The 18,199-nt window shown below is 38.3% G+C and overlaps 2 protein-coding genes across 2 annotated transcripts; both read right to left on the bottom strand.

The window, feature by feature from the left end:
* Positions 1-1,206: 1,206 nt before the first annotated feature.
* LOC110857346 lies at positions 1,207-2,952 on the bottom strand. The gene is made up of 4 exons (XM_022105953.2): positions 2,793-2,952; positions 2,331-2,536; positions 1,712-1,947; positions 1,207-1,613 (listed from the first exon to the last, which is right to left on the bottom strand). The coding sequence occupies exons 2-4, from the start codon at positions 2,351-2,353 to the stop codon at positions 1,528-1,530; spliced, it is 345 nt and encodes a 114-aa protein (XP_021961645.1). The 5' UTR covers positions 2,354-2,536; positions 2,793-2,952; the 3' UTR covers positions 1,207-1,527.
* A 4,499-nt stretch (positions 2,953-7,451) lies between these two features.
* Positions 7,452-9,129, bottom strand: LOC110857140 (fibroleukin). The gene is made up of 7 exons (XM_035857922.1): positions 9,108-9,129; positions 8,817-8,923; positions 8,691-8,753; positions 8,456-8,599; positions 7,872-8,010; positions 7,641-7,805; positions 7,452-7,543 (listed from the first exon to the last, which is right to left on the bottom strand). Exons 1-7 carry the CDS (start codon positions 9,127-9,129, stop codon positions 7,452-7,454), a joined length of 732 nt encoding a protein of 243 aa, XP_035713815.1.
* Between the last annotated feature and the right edge of the window lie 9,070 nt (positions 9,130-18,199).

Genomic DNA, 18,199 nt, shown 5'->3' with positions numbered 1-18,199 from the left:
TTGTTGGTTTGTCTTTATTAATGTGGCATTCAACCTGTTTGTACAAAATTCGACTGACCTCCCAAGGGTGACACAACAGGGAACAGTTGTATCAGTGTTTTTACTCTTAAATAAAGCAAAATAATTTCTTAATGTTTCACAATATCCATCAAAAAGATGGAATAATGCATAAAAATCAGCATAAACATCATTTGAGTAGAAACGGTGAAGCAATTATTCAATCTTGCTTCCATTAAGATAAGCTGCGAACGCAGCTGACCTTAATCGGTTTTGAAATTAGATATTAATACTATTAATAATGCATAAACTAACCTTCCTAACAAGTGCGTGAAGTATGAATAATTACATAAAGCATAAGAGTTATTTTCTTAAAAACTACTAAATTTATCAAATAAAAATGTTGGATAAGGATTTTCAGCTTTAATGCAACTTTTCTAGTTTAAATGCTGTGGATGATTTGGGGAAATTGGGAATTATTGTGCGGAAAAATTTTTGGTATCGGTACTCCCGGAACCTCGGTTTCGGCACGGTATTTTCCCGATATTTCCCGATACCGTCCCGTCCCGAAAATATTCAGTACCGAAATCTTTCCGTCCCGATAAAATCGGTCGGTACTATCTGTTGACCCTTCATTTCCCGTCCCGATACCTATACCACCGGGACGGTACCGGGATTTCGCGATACCGTTCGAAGCACTAGTAGATTCAATTTGGCTTGGAGCGAAAATGAAAACCCAATTACAAATAGCATGTGGTAAAACCTCTCTAATGAGTACAATAAATATAATGCTTATTTTTACATAAAATATCAATACCATTACGAGTCATGTGGTATAATCAAGTCAATTAATTCAAATATTTGACACATAATGTGTTGCAAGTGCAATAAACCACTTTTTACCGGACAGTGGGAAAAAGTGGGAAAAAGACACTTTTTTCCACCTACCAAAATCAGTGGGAAATGGGAAAAAGTGGGAAAAATGTAGTTCTTATGCAGATTACACTAGATGGCGCCTCTGCATACCGTTAGGTGGCGCTCCATTTTTCCCATTTCCCAGTGGGAAAAAGTGGGTGGTAAAAACCACTTTTTCCCACTGTCCTGGGAAAAAGTAGTTTTGGACGGGAAATATGCAACACTGGACACATTCTGCTTGTATTCTTAATTCTATTAATGCTAAAATAATTACTTCATGCAACTTATCGTAACTTAATTTTTAGAAAAATTTATTTCGTATCTAGTCGGGTATCGTGAGTTACAAAATTTGCGACGTTTTCCTTGCCTCGAAACTTTTCACTAGAGCATTGACATTAATTATTTGTTTAATAAATTAAATCGGTCTGGTTTGGAAAAAAAGGCTACAAAGGTTAATTATTGCAAATAATAACAATTTTCGGAGATTTCGTAGAATTGGGTGATGTCTGGGTAGAATAGAATCACACGTCAAAGTCAAATTTTACAAGAATGAGTTTTCTAATATGTATATAATTATACAAATTGGAATAAAATAATACAAGATATTTATCTGAGCTAATAAATAACGTGTCCCATCGTCCATATGGACCGCTTTCCGTTCTCCGGATGTGTCGACGTGCTGACGCCAATCAACCTATATCCTGTCAAAAACATAAGTTAGAATATCAATTGTATTTGTGGTTGGAATCCGAAACCAAATATACAGTTTTCCTCTTTAGATTTTAATATGTTAAGTTACCTAAAAAATCCAATATTTCAAAATATGAATCCATAATGGAGCGGACAGGTTCGTGGTTGAAGATGTCCCCGCCAAGAAATTTGAGTTCCTCGCCTGGTCCAATGATGACCGTGACGACGCTCGTCTTTTCGACCTTGCAAGTCACAAGGCTTTGGAAGTGTTGAGCTTGTATGTGATCCAAACCGTTGATCTCGACCACCCAACCACGGCCGGCTGGAGTTTGTTCGTAATCCAGGCTAAAATAATAACAGTAGAACTAGTTAAGAAGTCAGAAAGGTTAATTAAAAAGAGGCTCGCTAAATTTAGTAATCATAGTTTTACAAATTTTTAGTACTTATTTGCCGCATAAACATGGTCAAATCAAGAAAATTTTACATAATTTTCACTGCCATCATTTGTCCCCGCTCGGCTTTTCCAATTATCGCATCCGAACCTCAGTTTTACATTTTTTTTCAACGACCGCCTTTACTGGGGAGAGGTGCGATGATAAACGAAGGGAAATAGTGCCGCGCTCCCAAAAGTTTTAATCACTTTAAAGTATTAATCACTGGCAAATGATTCTGCAATTTACAAGCTTTCTAGCTTCTAAAAATAATCTAGAATTGAAGGAAGTACTTACTTGACCACGCAGAGTCGAGGCATTTCAGAAAAATAATTCGTTGGCAAAATAATACAATTTTTACATGCGTGCTTATATTTCAGGTGACTATTCCAATGAAACGTAGAGACGGTGGAAATATAGTTAACCTTCGCTCACCAAAGTTGTAGTGTGATTGAGCTTCTGGTAAGGTAACCTTCTGGTGTAGGTGAAGAAGGTGGTTGTGGCTGGAGAAAAGAGAGCCCAGATTTTAGGAACCCTTTTCTATTGTAGTATGCGCTTAAATAGGTCGGATTTGCTGGGAAGGCAAGGTGACCCTTGCATAAAAATTAGACAAAACTATACACGGGTGATGTAAGTATTTGGTATATGGCCAATTTGGTACAGAAATTTTTTACTGATAAAATTAACTTGATTGTCATTGCCGTAAATCATATTGAAAGTGATTACTAATAAATTGTATAATTAAAACGAAATACGTACTATTTTCCCGTTGCTCCACTACTTCCACACTTGTTTGGGTTTATATGTAGCTTAGCCTTGAGGTGTAACGACCCACTTGGTGGGGTGCCTCATTGTATTAATAAATTAAATTAAATTAAATTAGCGAAATTTATATAAAACACGTTTCATTAAGATTATCTTAATTAAGATTCAAGCTCTAATATAACCATTGGAGCATACTGGTACACTCACTGGTATAAAACTACACTGATAGAACCAGGAACACTACACTGGTAGAAAACTGGTAATAAATCATTACTGAGCGTAGTACATATGTGACTCTACCTGGTTGGTAATAACCATCATGACCGCTGAGTAATATAATGGTAATGAAAATCACTACGAAGGCAGTAACCAATGATTACCAAATCATTACAGCTGCGGAGTACATATATAACTCTACCGGATTTTTTTATTTTTTTAAGAGTGTACCAAACTTACGTGGGCGAGTATAAATCTCGAACCACTATCTTTAATGCGGAGATATGTCCACTCTAAAAAATTTGATATGCACTCCTCCCCGGTAAAAATGGTTTTTTGTAATTTGATACGGCCTTAATATGGATTCGTTGCGCACTAATAGACTTTTCATTAACACTCCTCTATTCAGCAGTAATGAAAGTATTACCAACCAGGCAGAGTCACATATTTACTCGGCTAAGTACTGATTTATTACCAAGTTTCCAAAGGTTGTATTAGCCATCCAAGGGCTAGGAAATCATGATTACCTGGAATAAATCATAACAACCGGAAATAAATTATAATCTATGTTCACGTCTGAATTTCTTCCCCGTTTAAAATTGCTGCTTAGACGATGAAACTTCCTGCGCTGCATTCCGTTCGTCTTTAACCACAAATCTCAACGATTATCCTGATGTAAGTCCAATTGGGCTAACCGTTTCTTTCAAGCGCAGTGCATCCTTTCTACCATCTATACGACAGCGGTCTTCCTAAATGTGTGCTTCGGATCACGGTCACCTGTCGAAGTTTTTCATGGTGCCATATTTTTCGTTGTTTATCTCTTATGTAGCATTGGGAAATGGAATTATTCACTCGACATTGCCCCGATGCAAGTTATTAATGCAATATTGGATTTCGAGAGAGATGTCATAAGTGACAAGCTACTTATTAACTCAAAGTAATTTTATAGCAAATCCTTAACGTCGTTAACAGGATCGATCTATTGCAGAATTATGTAACTAAATTTTCTCATTTTTCCTCGCTCAGGCTATAAATTTGATTCCGAGATGTAACAAATCTCATCTCTTGGAAAATTCTTGTGAACATTCTGGAATACATGACCTTGATAGGCCTAGTATAAATTTTACTAACAGACTTTAGATGCGTAATATAGTGAAAGCTTGATAACGGAATTGATACGTTTGTGACTAAGATAATTGCTAACGTGTCCAGCAAAAAGTAATTTAGTTTCAAGACTAAGTTTTTAATCCTAATTGTGCACATGCTATATATAGGATTCAACTACTTTCCCCCCAAACTTGGGGAGAAACTCATGCAGATTTTAAACATCTCATCTTCGGGAATTCCATTGTTTCAAATGCTCCTTCTGATCTATGCGCCGTGCACGTCACCCTTCATCATGTCTATGTTCCGAGACTGCAAAATAATTCCTCGATCTGGATATGGGATAAGATTCGTTGTCGAAAAATGTATTCAAGCCTTCGAAGTTTGGATGACCGTCCAGCTGATGTACGCTATTTGCGTTTGATTATCTACGTCCTATTCGTGGGAATTGTCACAATTGTCACCTACATCAAATTGTTGCAAAGGTGAGAAGTAGAATACAATGTAAATTATGGTTTGTGAATTAGAACGAGGTCAGATTTTCCTTGTTTTTTACCAAGAGGCTAAGTATTGCCCGCATAGTAATTACAAATCTCAACCAAGAAACCTTTCAGCAATCACTTCTTAACCCCTACGTTCCTTCAAAATTCCCGGCATAATGGATACAATTTTCTAAGCTGACCCCAGAATTACCATGTGGAAATATCCGCCTAAGTTTCGTAGATATATTAGAAACCTCACGCGATTTGGGTGCATGATTTATAAGTATTTGACCACCTTCAGGAAAATGGACCAAATTCGAACCAGCCGTGACAAGGACACCTGCCTTCTTCTGTACAGTTGAATCCAAATCTTTTAGAAATCAATGAATGCGTACACATCGGATAAGATCCTTCCTGCTACGCTCATCTGTGCCCCATTGATTCAAATCATTGGACAGTTTGTATGCAAAAATCTGCACGATAGCATTTTTATGCCTGGATTCTTAGTATTTCCCTTGATGGTATGATAGTTCATACAGCTCTATTCAATGTTCTCATGGTTACATTTGCATCTTTGATATTCAGCTCGTCGCAAAAGACGTTGACATCGTTAGGTAAGAAATCGATGGAACGAGTGAATTAGAGGGGGTTGACGAAGAGGCAATTACGTTCTTGTTCTATGCTGAAGATCAAGTTCGGATCAAATTTCATCGATCGTGGGACTCCGCTGGTTATACAAACATTCTGTATTAATCAAACCGTGTCCCTCACTTTAATCAAGGGAGGGAAAGCCTCCGGAAAGCGAGTTTTATAATTTATGTATTCATCATGGCCGGAACAATAGCAAAATTAATATCTAGTTTGATTGTACTAGTTGACGTAAGTACAGGTAGTGTGGGTCGATTGCAGTATGAAATATTAGCCACAAATTGGAAATTGTGGATGTCATTATATAGTTATCAGTTTAAAAATGCTTGTACAAAGGTTCGGTTAAAATTTTTTGTTTAAAAATCTACATGGTGAATACTAAGCAGCATTTTGTAAGAATGTCATGCAAATCTAATTTTAGTGATAAGGTTGACCGAAATTGTTAAATCAGCAAAATTTGTTGTCAAAATGTAACTTTTACAAATAATTGTTAAATATTATGGTAAATTTGCATTAAGTAACTTATTCTAATTATTTTGAATGATCTTATCATAGATGCATACATGATTTCCAAAGTGATTGATTATAACGTTTATTATACATATTGATTTACATAATGTGTAATATTCCGATTGTAATAAGCATAGTTCTGTTTATAATAGATTGTAAAACTTGATTTTAAAGTGCAGTTCGAATATTGTGATCTAAATAGTCGTCAACCAGTGATTCCTTTAATAACTATGTACACCGTATGTATGTAGAAAAGTTATGCTGAACTCGTCTGCAGAAAACAATTTGCAGAATCCTGCAGAAACATGCACGAAACTTTATGAAGAGAAAAGTCATAGCAATTATACTGAGGATATAGAATAATTATGGAATTAAATTAAAGAAATTACGCTGAGCGGTAACAAATAAATATATGAATACAGCCTGCAATGGCTTCTAAAAAAGGCGAAATAAGTTATCCAATTCAATCAATCATTACTGACATTGTTACAGTGATGACTTGTCATATCTATAGGTAGATATTTATGTATGCAATTTAGCCGTCCGTAATGTTGCCACTCGCAAAATATATTTAGTATTTTCAGATCTTTTAAATTTATAAAATATTTCTCCATCTATTTCACCGTGTTCACGGCAACAATTTCATTGTCGAAAGCGTGACCAATAAGAAAACTAATTGTTGTTTTCGTAATTATCATCCAGGTCGTCCGTTTGTTCATCAACTAGTTCGTCTGTTTTGATAATTGGATTCCAAAAATCAAATTGTGATTCGTGCATGGTTCTGGTTGACATGGTTATGCTTAACCATACAGCTGAAAACCAATTAATTCTATTCAAACTTCAAAATATTTCGAGAAATAACTTGCATGCCGTGTTTTTGAATGAAATGAAAGTCGCCTTCAGCCGATTCATGCTAACTTTACAGCCAACAAAATGATGTATTTATGTAAAGCGGGGTACGTTTCAGTGAGTGAAAAACTTTAGTGCGAGAAACATGGGAAACTGAGATGGTAGAGAGACAAGGCAGGACTGCTCAGAGAGGAAGTCGTCATGTCATGGTCAGGGTGTCGGTTTTTATGAAAAACGCCAGCAATTTTCATATGAAAAATAATAACAATTAAATTAAAGAACGTAAAGCCAGTTTATTTGTGATGAGAGAGTTTGGTGGTGCATACGAACAAACTGTTAAAAGAATTTTAAGAATGAAAATAAAAATTTGAGAACTTAATGGAATGCACGAACTTATTGTCACACGCTCGATGGCGATAGCTTTAGAATTTTTGACCAAACATGTAAAAATCGGAATCTGTTAACGCGTTTCCGTATGGGTGAATACCTACCACGGAAACCACGATTAAGGCTGGTTCAGATGAGTCTAGGTATCCTACGAATTTTCATTTCCACCATTTTTAACGAATAATTCCCACCCTTCCAATCCTCCCAGGTGACTCCAACCCCAGTGGCTTCCATGCTGCTGGAATCTTGATAAACGGAGTTCAGGAAGGCCTAGGAATCGCCAAAACAGGTTCGCAAATTTATTTGATACAATTATAATTCTAGTGCTCCCCAAAAAGAACGACAAATTGCGTACATTCATAGCTCAATCAGATCCCTTCATTCTCGGATTCAACACAGAAAAATTCATCTGGATGAACTAGCATTATATCCATTTTTACGTGTGTGACTGCTAGGTTCACGAATTTGCCACGGTCAAGAGGACAATTGTACCATAGAACTCTCCACGATTATAAGAGAATTCCTTTAAGTAGTCTATCGCATCGGGGTCTGTACGAATTTATCCACAATTGGAACTTTTTGGGGTGGGCGGTCATATTCTCTACAATGTTGTTCGATCAACCATAATTCGCGATCTAACCCCTACCTGCCGTTCCCCAGTATCCGCCCACCGTCAAGATGTAATTATCTTGTGCACTGGCGACTTTGAACATGTCATACACCGAATACTTCTTGTCCCCATCCCAGTCCTCGAGATCCACTCGTAACTGCGTATATCCTTCCACCCCGAGGAAAAACATTGTCCCTAAACCTGTCAGGATTTAGGTCAAGGTTAAATGTTGCAGGAAATTGAAGTTGAAATATTTAAGGGTTTAACCAAGCCAAAAATCCTCATCGAAAGTGCCGAATCCGTTTGCATAGAGTTTCCAAATCCTCTCGAAATTGGTTCTGTCCTCTCCTAGTGGGATTTGAGTACCTCTTCGCTGAATCACGACCCAATCCCTGTCACAGATGAGCTACAAAGGTACGTAGTAGCATAAACATTTATGTATGCATATAAATTTTTACGTGATGAACATATTCAAATTTCAAATTTGGAAAATATGTCAGGTTTAAAATTCATAAGTTACTTTTGTCATTTTACTACGAAGTTTCAAGTTGTCAATGTCGGGATCATACGCACATTTGGTGTACCTTCTGGTCGGGACTGGTTCAACCTGGGTGAAATATCCAAGTCAGAAATGGAAGACTTTTCTACAAAAAATACTGACAAGGTCGTACAAAAGTCGTTAGGATTTCTACTTCTTATGTGAACAATTCTACATCACGGTAATACATTTTTAAGAAGTTGTACAGAAAATTTAGAATAAAAAATCCGGTGGAATTATTGATTTGGTTGGAGCAATTAATGTTTTCGAAAATTAATTAGTAAAATAACCAAAATTCTAGAAAAGTTCATACTTTAGGTTTGCTGGACTCAGACTCTGCCAAGTGGGCGCTAATGTTTTGAGACATACTTGAACTTGTTGGTCTGATTTCTCCCAGAACAGCGGCCTGAGCTACTTTAAGCTCCACTGCAGCTTTGCATGTCTCGTTTAACGTAGACTGCGAAACATGGAAAAATTACAGCGTCAGTCTAACAAATTTTTGTAAGTTTTATGAGCTGTATTACATCATTAGTTGTTCCTAAACCTACCAGTCTAGCTTGCAAAGCGGCAAAATCATCCTTCGTGGGAATGTTTGATAACTGGGTGACCAACTTTCAAAATGGAGTTTTAGTTAAATTCGAAATCGAATAATTCAGGTAAACATGTTTACTCACGCGTTCCAATTGATGACTAATGTTGTAACGAAGCGTTTCTTCAATGTTGGGATTTTCGGTGATTGTACCCTCAACCTGATGTAATAAATATTTTAGAAAACGGTTACCTTCAGTAAAAAAAAACATCTTGAGTGATTTGTCATGAAATCAATTTTAAAAAAATAAGTCACAAAATCAAATATATAATGTGAATAATTTTAAATATTTAAAACATTTAAATTGTATACCACTTACTATCTAAAACTTCCTTTAGTCTTAAATAAAAATTGTACCATTGTACGAATGACTTACCAAGGGACAAAACTGTACCCATGCTGCTAGAAATGTTGAAAATAAGAAAAAATAGGAAACAAGCATCATGCTTCTCTAAATATGTGGATACTGACTGGCTACCCGAATAAGTAATCCAGGAGATTTATACTACTTGGCAATATGTACATACATGGTTGGAGATACATTAAAATTGATTTGCAATAATTGTTGTCGGGTACACATATGTATGTATGTAGTAAAATATGTACATAGTTTTTGTACTGCTGGAAAGCTATTGTCAAATCCCATGTTCTTATGTCTCTTGAGTATTTAAGTCCATGGTTGTAATAAGTATGAGTATGTATGTTAATGTTTTCGAGTTTTCTCAGAAAGTAATTTTTTGATAATTTTTATTTACATTGATAAGGTTTGGTCAAAGTGTTAGGTAATCGATAAGCTAAAAACATTTTGTCTCCAAACGTCTAATTTAAAATCACAACTATTTTAAAAGTTGTATCTCGTTTTCCCATAAGGTTAACATTGTAGGACTTTTCCATTCAAACTCTTCTAGCGGTCAGAAACTCAAGTTCCAAAACGTGTATTAAATATTTATAAGTTGTCCATTAGTTGTGGAATAATCTACAAGTAGGGCTAACGATCCTAAACTCTCGTTTTCCCACTAGAAAAGGTCAAAGTTCAGCTTTTTTAAATAAGGATTACGTTAGGGTGAGGCGAGTTGAGACGAGCGCCAGAAGCGAGAGAAAAGGGAGCGAGATAAAGAAAAACGTTAGTCACTATTACTTTTTTGTTCGTGTGAGTCGTGTGAATGAAGAGCAACAGAGTAGTCATACATTAAATTGTTTCTAGTTCTGTTTATTGAGTTAATTTGTGAAATTGAATATTTGTGTTTATATATTCATTAAAGAAAACAAAGTTTCTAAAGTAAAATTGCCTTGTTTTAGGATTTCAAGCAATTTATTTAAAGTAAACTTTTGCACAAAAATCATCGCTTATCCTCCACCTCATCAGAAAACTGCTACCGGTAATATTCAGGAGAAGTCTTACTTTCGGGTAGAGAGAAAAGATTTCCCAGTGAGAAAGGTGCGCTGATCTCACATTTTGGTGACCTCGACGTGATCGGGGCAGTTTTGACCGTGTGCGGAGGAGGAAGTGGCGAATCGTGAACGTGACGTGGGAGTTTGGAAAGTCTTGCCTCTTTGAGGACCCCACCCTGAGTATTCGGGGTGTTACCAGGTGATACATTTCCAACTTTTTTCTTAACCAAGTATCGGGGAGAGTGGGCGAACGTGTCGACGACCTACCAAGCCCGTGAGGAAGGAAGAAAGGAACCAGGAGTGACCTCAATCTACATATTGAATTGCCTCTTTGAGGGCCCTATCCTGAGCATTCAGGAGTAGATGAGGTGTAGATCGTCCAGTTGAAAATCTGATTCGATCAATTTTCTAATTACTTTGTTTTTGTTTGGGTCTGTTGTTCCTGAGATATTGCCATGGACCTCGAGCGGTATAAGAAGGCGAGGACACCGTTAAGAGCAATGATCACAAAGGCAGTCGACAAAATTGAAGAAGAAGCAGTGTCTGATACACCAGGAATGAAAACCCTCCATGTCCTACTAAAACGACTTGAGCAGTATTCGACGGATATGGATGACCTGGATCAGAAAATTTTGGGAAAGCTATTGGATATCGGCGTTTCCGAAGAGGACTATGAAGCAGAAATGATGGATATTGCAAAATATCGAGATAAGATAAGCGGGGCAAGATGGAGGATCGACACCATTGGTACCCAGCCACATAGTGATCGCAGTCCAACGGGAAGTTATGATTCAGTTTTCTCAGCCGACAGCAGCAAGAAAAAATGTTTCAAATTACCGAAGATTCAAATTCCAAAGTTTGATGGGGATTTGAGAAGTTGGTTGGGGTGGTGGAGTCAATTCGAGAAAATCGACCAGGATGAGGATCTGCATGATAGTGACAAGTTTCAATACCTCATCCAAGCCACAGAAGCAAAATCTGAAGCCCGATCAATAATAAGTGCATTTCCTCCAACCGGAGAAAATTATTCAGCCGCCATCGATTCCCTAAAGAAAAGATATGGAAGAGAGGGGCTACAACTCCAAGTGTATTTAAGGGAGTTATTGAGTTTGGTGATTGTGAACGTGACCTCGAAGGAGAAAATTTCATTGGACACACTCTACTTGAAACTTCGCTCGCACCTTAGAGCTCTGAAGACGCTGGATTTAAGCAATGCCGAACCCGATTTGTATTTTTATCCACTAGTGGAGTCAAGTCTCCCAGCGGAAGTTTTGAGAGCTTGGCTTAGGAGTCCAGCGGTCGTTCAGCAAGATGGGAAACCCAGCAGCAAATTAGAAGATCTCATGTCCTTTCTGGAGAAAGAAGTCGAGGGTGAGCAACAAATCAGTTTGGCTCAGTCTGGATTCCTAGGAATGAGAAAAAGTGAAGGTTCCCGAGCAGATCAGGACCACAAGAAGAGTAGAGCAAGTCAAGAAAGTGGTCATCAAGTCACCGCAGCAGCACTATACGCAAGTGAAGCGAAAAACAAGTGTATTTTTTGTGACAAGTCTAATCATCCGAGCCAATCCTGCTTTGGGCTTAAGAGGATGACAATTGAAGAGAAAAATGAGAGGATGAAGGCTGCTCAAGTTTGTTCTAAGTGTCTGAAGAAGGGGCATCGTTCAAAAGAGTGTAAATCGAGTGTAAAGTTCACAACATGTGGACGATCTCACCATACTTCCCCATGTTACGGAAAAAAGGAAGATCAGTCTGTCCAAGAGTTAGCCGCTGATGTACAAACTCTGACGACTTCCCACACCTCCGCATTGTCCAAGAAGACAATGAGCGAAGAGGATAAGATTGTGTTGCGAGGGACCTTACTCGTGAAAGTTTTTGGCCCCAACAACAAAATGCAAAGGGCGAGAGTTCTCATCGACCCTGGAAGTGATGCAAGCTATATTCGTCAAGATTTAGCGAATACCCTCAAGTTGAAACCAAGTGGAAAGCGAATGTTCCACACGGAAGTCTTTGGAGGTAGAATGGAAGTGTGTGAGAGAAATGAGTATTTGGTGAAAGTGGGAGGCCTCAGTGGGGGCAGTGAAACTCTGAATATGTTCTCTGAAGTGAAAATTTGTGGTGAGTGTGGGCCAGTGCCTCAGGGACCCTGGATCCAAAAATTAATGAAGATGAAAGTGTACCTCAGTGATACGTACGATTCTGGGGAAATTGATATCCTCATCGGGGCAGATCACTTGGGGAGTATCCAGACCGGACGGATGATCAAGTTAGAAGGTTTGACCGCAACGGAAACCACCGTCGGCTGGTATTTGAACGGGAAAGTGTCAGTGGCGAAGAGCCAAAATCTGGCAGCAAAGTCCATCGTGTTGGCTACCAAAGCCAAGGACATCACCGCATTGTGGGAGCTCGACGCCTTGGGAATAACAGAAAGCCCGGAGACGACGAGTCAAGTTGAGCAAGATGCCAGGGTGAAGGCAGAATTTCAAAAAGGACTGACGGGTGGGAATGACGGAAGATATATCGTCAAGTTGCCCTGGGTGAGCGAGGTGTTACCCCAACCTACTAATCGTGCAGTCGCGGAGAAACGCCTTGTAGGACCCACCACTAAATTAATTTCGAAAAATGAGTTTGAGAATTACGACAGCATTTTCCGGGCGTGGGAGGCTGAGGGGATTATTGAAGAAGTGACCGGGCAAGATGAAAATTCTGGCGGACATTACCTTCCCCACCGACCTGTATTTAAGCCCGAAAGTTTGACCACACCGGTCCGACCTGTGTCTGATGCGTCCTGCAAGATTGGAAAGCATCCGTCCCTTAATCAGTGCTTGGAGAAAGGGCCGAATATGGTAGGAAATCGTGTCCGAAATATCCTCCAACTAACCAAGAAAGAAGACTGGAGACACGTTCCGGGTAAGATGAATCCGGCAGATCTCCCGTCAAGAGGGTGCTCCCCTCAGGAGCTACTGGAGTCCAAATGGTGGGAGGGACCAAGTTGGTTGAGGTTACCAGAGGAGGAATGGCCCCATGTAGTTCAAGATGTTCATGAAGAGGAAGTCACTGCAGAAAAGCGGAAGAACGCATCATACGCGGTGTCCTCGAACAAGCCTCATGTGTGGGAGCCAAGGTTTACCTCGTACCAAAAGAACGTGAGGATCACTGCCTACGCCATCAGAATTTTGCGAGGAGTGAAATTTCCAGAAATCCGGAGTGTCATAAAGTTACCGGAATTACGAGAAGCTGAGTTATACCTGTGGAATTTGTTACAAAAACGGTATTTCTCAGACCCCAAGAAGATTCAAGTTCGCGTTGAGCGGAGTGAGGACGGACTTCTGCGAGTCAAGAGCAAGTTAGAATACAAAGATGACTTGAAAGCGTTCCGGAACCCGATCCTGATCCCCAACGAGTGTCCTTTAGTGTATGAGCTAATTCTTGAAGTTCATCGGGCATTTGGTCATGGCGGAATTCAATTTACTTTGACCAAGCTTCGAGAAAAATATTGGATTCCACAGAGCAGAAGAACCGTGACCAAGGCTTTGAGGAAGTGCATAACCTGCCGAAAACAGGACGCCAAGCCACTTCAAGTGGACCCCGTCGCATTACCAGAGAAGAGGGTAACTCCGGGGGAAGTGTTCACAACGACCGGGGTGGATTTGGCTGGTCCACTGTTCTTGAAAGACAAGACCAAAGTGTGGGTGGTCTTATATACGTGTGCCGTGTACCGATGCGTGACATTGGATTTGGTGGATTCGTTGGATTCCGAAAGCTTCATCCGTTCCCTTCAGCGTTTTGTGATGACTCATGGGAGACCCGAAACCATTTATTCAGACAACGGGACCAATTTTGTGGGTGCCCAGAATCTGTTTAATAAATTGGATTGGGCAAAGATCGAGACGAAAATGCGGGCGAAGCAAATCCAGTGGATTTTCAATCCGGCTACTGCTGCATGGTGGGGTGGCTGGTGGGAACGACTTGTGGGGTCCATGAAGGGGTTACTGAGAAGAATGTTGGGAAAAGCAGCATTGACCAGAGATGAGTTGGTGACTTGCCTGTCTGTGGCAGCCGCTACCATTAATGAGAGACCACTAACCGTGACTACAGAAGACGAAGAAGACCTGATCCCGTTGACTCCATCAATGTTCTTGAAAGGAACGAAAATGGCGAGATTTCCAGAAGTGGAACATGTGAGTGGGAAAGATCTGCAACTACGTTTTAAATACGTGAGAAAGTTGCAAGTAGATCTCCAAAACCGATTCAGGAAAGAATATTTGGGTCAGCTCGTTCAAAAGCGGGGTGAGAAGAAAACCAAAGACCCTCAAGTGGGTGACATTGTCCTAGTGGGCGCCGATAACAAGAAGAGGTTCGAGTGGCCCCTGGGAAGAATATTGAAGTTGAATCCAGGGAAGGACGGAAAGTACCGCTCGGCCGTGGTCAAGACAGGAAGAAGAGTCCTCAGCCGTCCACTTCAGCGTCTCTACCCTTTAGAAATATCAACCGGAAACGAGCTATCGAAACCGGAAAAACAAGAAAGTTGTGAAAACCAAGACGAGGTGATCGGTGACGAAGATCCCGAAGTCGACGACATTGATGACACCAAGATTGGAGACGTAGTTCCTGAAGTTGTAACGAAATCAGGGCGTGAAGTGAAGAAACCACAGCGATACGTTGCATGGTTTAAAAAGTGAACAGTGTTAATGTTTCGGGGTATTATTATTCAGTAGTGTTCTTTTCTTTATCATATTGTGGATGAAGAAAAGAAGTGGGAGAATGTCAAATCCCATGTTCTTATGTCTCTTGAGTATTTAAGTCCATGGTTGTAATAAGTATGAGTATGTATGTTAATGTTTTCGAGTTTTCTCAGAAAGTAATTTTTTGATAATTTTTATTTACATTGATAAGGTTTGGTCAAAGTGTTAGGTAATCGATAAGCTAAAAACATTTTGTCTCCAAACGTCTAATTTAAAATCACAACTATTTTAAAAGTTGTATCTCGTTTTCCCATAAGGTTAACATTGTAGGACTTTTCCATTCAAACTCTTCTAGCGGTCAGAAACTCAAGTTCCAAAACGTGTATTAAATATTTATAAGTTGTCCATTAGTTGTGGAATAATCTACAAGTAGGGCTAACGATCCTAAACTCTCGTTTTCCCACTAGAAAAGGTCAAAGTTCAGCTTTTTTAAATAAGGATTACGTTAGGGTGAGGCGAGTTGAGACGAGCGCCAGAAGCGAGAGAAAAGGGAGCGAGATAAAGAAAAACGTTAGTCACTATTACTTTTTTGTTCGTGTGAGTCGTGTGAATGAAGAGCAACAGAGTAGTCATACATTAAATTGTTTCTAGTTCTGTTTATTGAGTTAATTTGTGAAATTGAATATTTGTGTTTATATATTCATTAAAGAAAACAAAGTTTCTAAAGTAAAATTGCCTTGTTTTAGGATTTCAAGCAATTTATTTAAAGTAAACTTTTGCACAAAAATCATCGCTTATCCTCCACCTCATCAGAAAACTGCTACCGGTAATATTCAGGAGAAGTCTTACTTTCGGGTAGAGAGAAAAGATTTCCCAGTGAGAAAGGTGCGCTGATCTCACAGCTATGGTGCAGCATACATAACATGAAATTTCTTCATATAGTTAAAAAGAGTTGGCCAAAGTAAAGGGGGCTATGTCAATCAAAAACCACTTTTTTAACACGGTCTCCTAAAAACTGGACGATGAAATCAGAAGAAATATGAGTTGAATGTTTAACAATATGTACAGACTCACGATTAAGTCCGTGGCAAGAAAGATTTGCAAATTTGCTGGGTCGTGACTGATTTAATAAGATTGAGGGAATCAATGCTTTCTTGGAATCTTATTTCCCACAGTTTGACGGATTTTGTTTAGAGGAGAGAAGTATGAACATTCTTGACAAACAAGTGTGTCTGCGCATTCTGATAATTATTGTATTGATTATGGAGTTACATAAATGTTGCAATCCACAGCATGTGTGTACATATGTCTGTAAACCAGTTTTACGACGGTGATAATAATATGTAATAGTTGTGATTGAATGTGATTTATTAATCATAGTTTGTGATTTTAAACGATGATGTTAATTTTATGATTTATTGTGAGTTTAGTAATCGCCATCTAGTTGCGCGTATTTATAAAATCATATGAGTCACTTTAAATCACACCGTGATAAGTTCAGGAAGACGGATGTATTCACAGTTTTTATACACGGTTGTAGTGACAAGATTTGCGAAATTCATTATTGCATACGTTGCTCGTCCATATTACGCATATGTAAGTTGTAAATATTTCTCCGCAATCGAAAGTAGATTTCGAGTCCAAAAATCATTTCGGTACGGAATCATGCAGTATGAATGAAAACATGAAGTACGACTATGTTCATATAACTTGTTTAATATGCATGAATAATTTCTCTACTTCGATAAAATATTTTAATAATAATCACGCAGCCACTCATGGATTTGTAATGAAGAAAATAATTAATTCCATCAAAATTAATTCCCCAAATCAAGTCAAAACGCATTTATTTCATTATTTCATTTATGTAGCACTTCATTATATCAACTCTGATTCATCTATGGTGCTTATCTAACCTATTTAATATACCCCGATAATATAAATACTTTATACTTACATATACATGGTATTATTTATTTATCAAAAAATATTGACCACGCAGTTTTTCACAGATTTGGAAAATTTTATATAAAAGAGCAAAAATTTCCACTCCGTTGATATCCACAGGCTCAACCACAGACTATGTACAATCCAAAGACAGAATCCACTTCCATAAATTTGCCATGATCATGCAAACCATCATATTCTACGGAGCCGTTATCTTCGTGTTCAGTCATTATCGTATTTAAATCTCAGTTACTCTTATTTCTCAGCAATTAAATTAAATTCCATTTGTCTTAAAGAATCGCTAGCCTTTTTGCACATGAAGATGCTGGTAAAGTCTTGAACAATTCAATTTTATCGGCTGGGCAACCCTCGAAGTTATCCCTGTTAGGCTAGTTGATAACGACGTTAAATAATAATAAAATAAATAAAATAAGTATCAAAAACATCTGTAAAAAATTCACCTATTAATTTATCGCAAATATTCACTAATACATAAATCGTCAACAGGTTGTGAAATGTTATTGTAACTAATGAAATACACTGTACATAATGCACCATGATACATAATGTAAAATTAAGAAATATTCAGTGGAAATAATATGATGGCCAGAATTTGAATATTTTAAATTTAGTTTGTAATTTAAGAACTGATTCGTGAATGAGGAAGTTCCAGAATGAAGTTATTCCAAATCCCCACGCAGTGGCATGCTCTCGATTATTGTGCATCAAATTTAAGTATGTATGTAATCTTGTGATTGAAGTCATAAAACAATGCAACTTTAAGTCATGGATTATTTGTCTGTTAGTCTTGTTTGCTAAAAGTTTCACGCCTTTAAGAAAATGTATATTTTAACTTTAAATACACACTGAAATTGTTACGATACCAATCCAATAGTTTATGGGTGATATTCTCCCTTGATGCATGTATATGTACATAACACGATAACGAGCACGATAACGAATAGTATGTACAATAATGGTTGCGACGAGAAATATTTGCACAACCTAATTATCCATTGGCTACTGGGTTATGATTTAGCTTGTAAGTAAGCTAACACATATCACCTTTGTACTAGTGCTCCGCACGAATCCGGATTTAGTCGGAATCGGATTCGCTCGAATCCGGATTCGAAGGGATTCGACTCCCAAAATGCCGGACTCGGACTCGGATTCGAGGTAGGCGAATCCGGGAAATCCGGGAGTCGGATTCGGATTCGGATTCGGGATTCGAATCCAGAGTCGATTCCGGATTCGGACTCGTGCGGAGCACTACTTTGTACACATGTTTCTTTGTACAAACATACGTAAATATGTATGTAATATATCACAGCAACAACACCGGATACTATTCCATTTAATAATTTGTATATCAAAGTGGGTGGAAAAATCTCATACTACTAATTGTATTTATTTATGCATGTACTTCCGTAAAATGTTTGTGTCACCA

The sequence above is a fragment of the Folsomia candida genome, unplaced genomic scaffold (genome assembly GCF_002217175.1).
Source record: "Folsomia candida strain VU population unplaced genomic scaffold, ASM221717v1 Fcan01_Sc018, whole genome shotgun sequence".
Lineage (NCBI taxonomy): Eukaryota > Metazoa > Arthropoda > Collembola > Entomobryomorpha > Isotomidae > Folsomia > Folsomia candida.
This window is presented reverse-complemented; position numbering and strand designations above follow the sequence as displayed.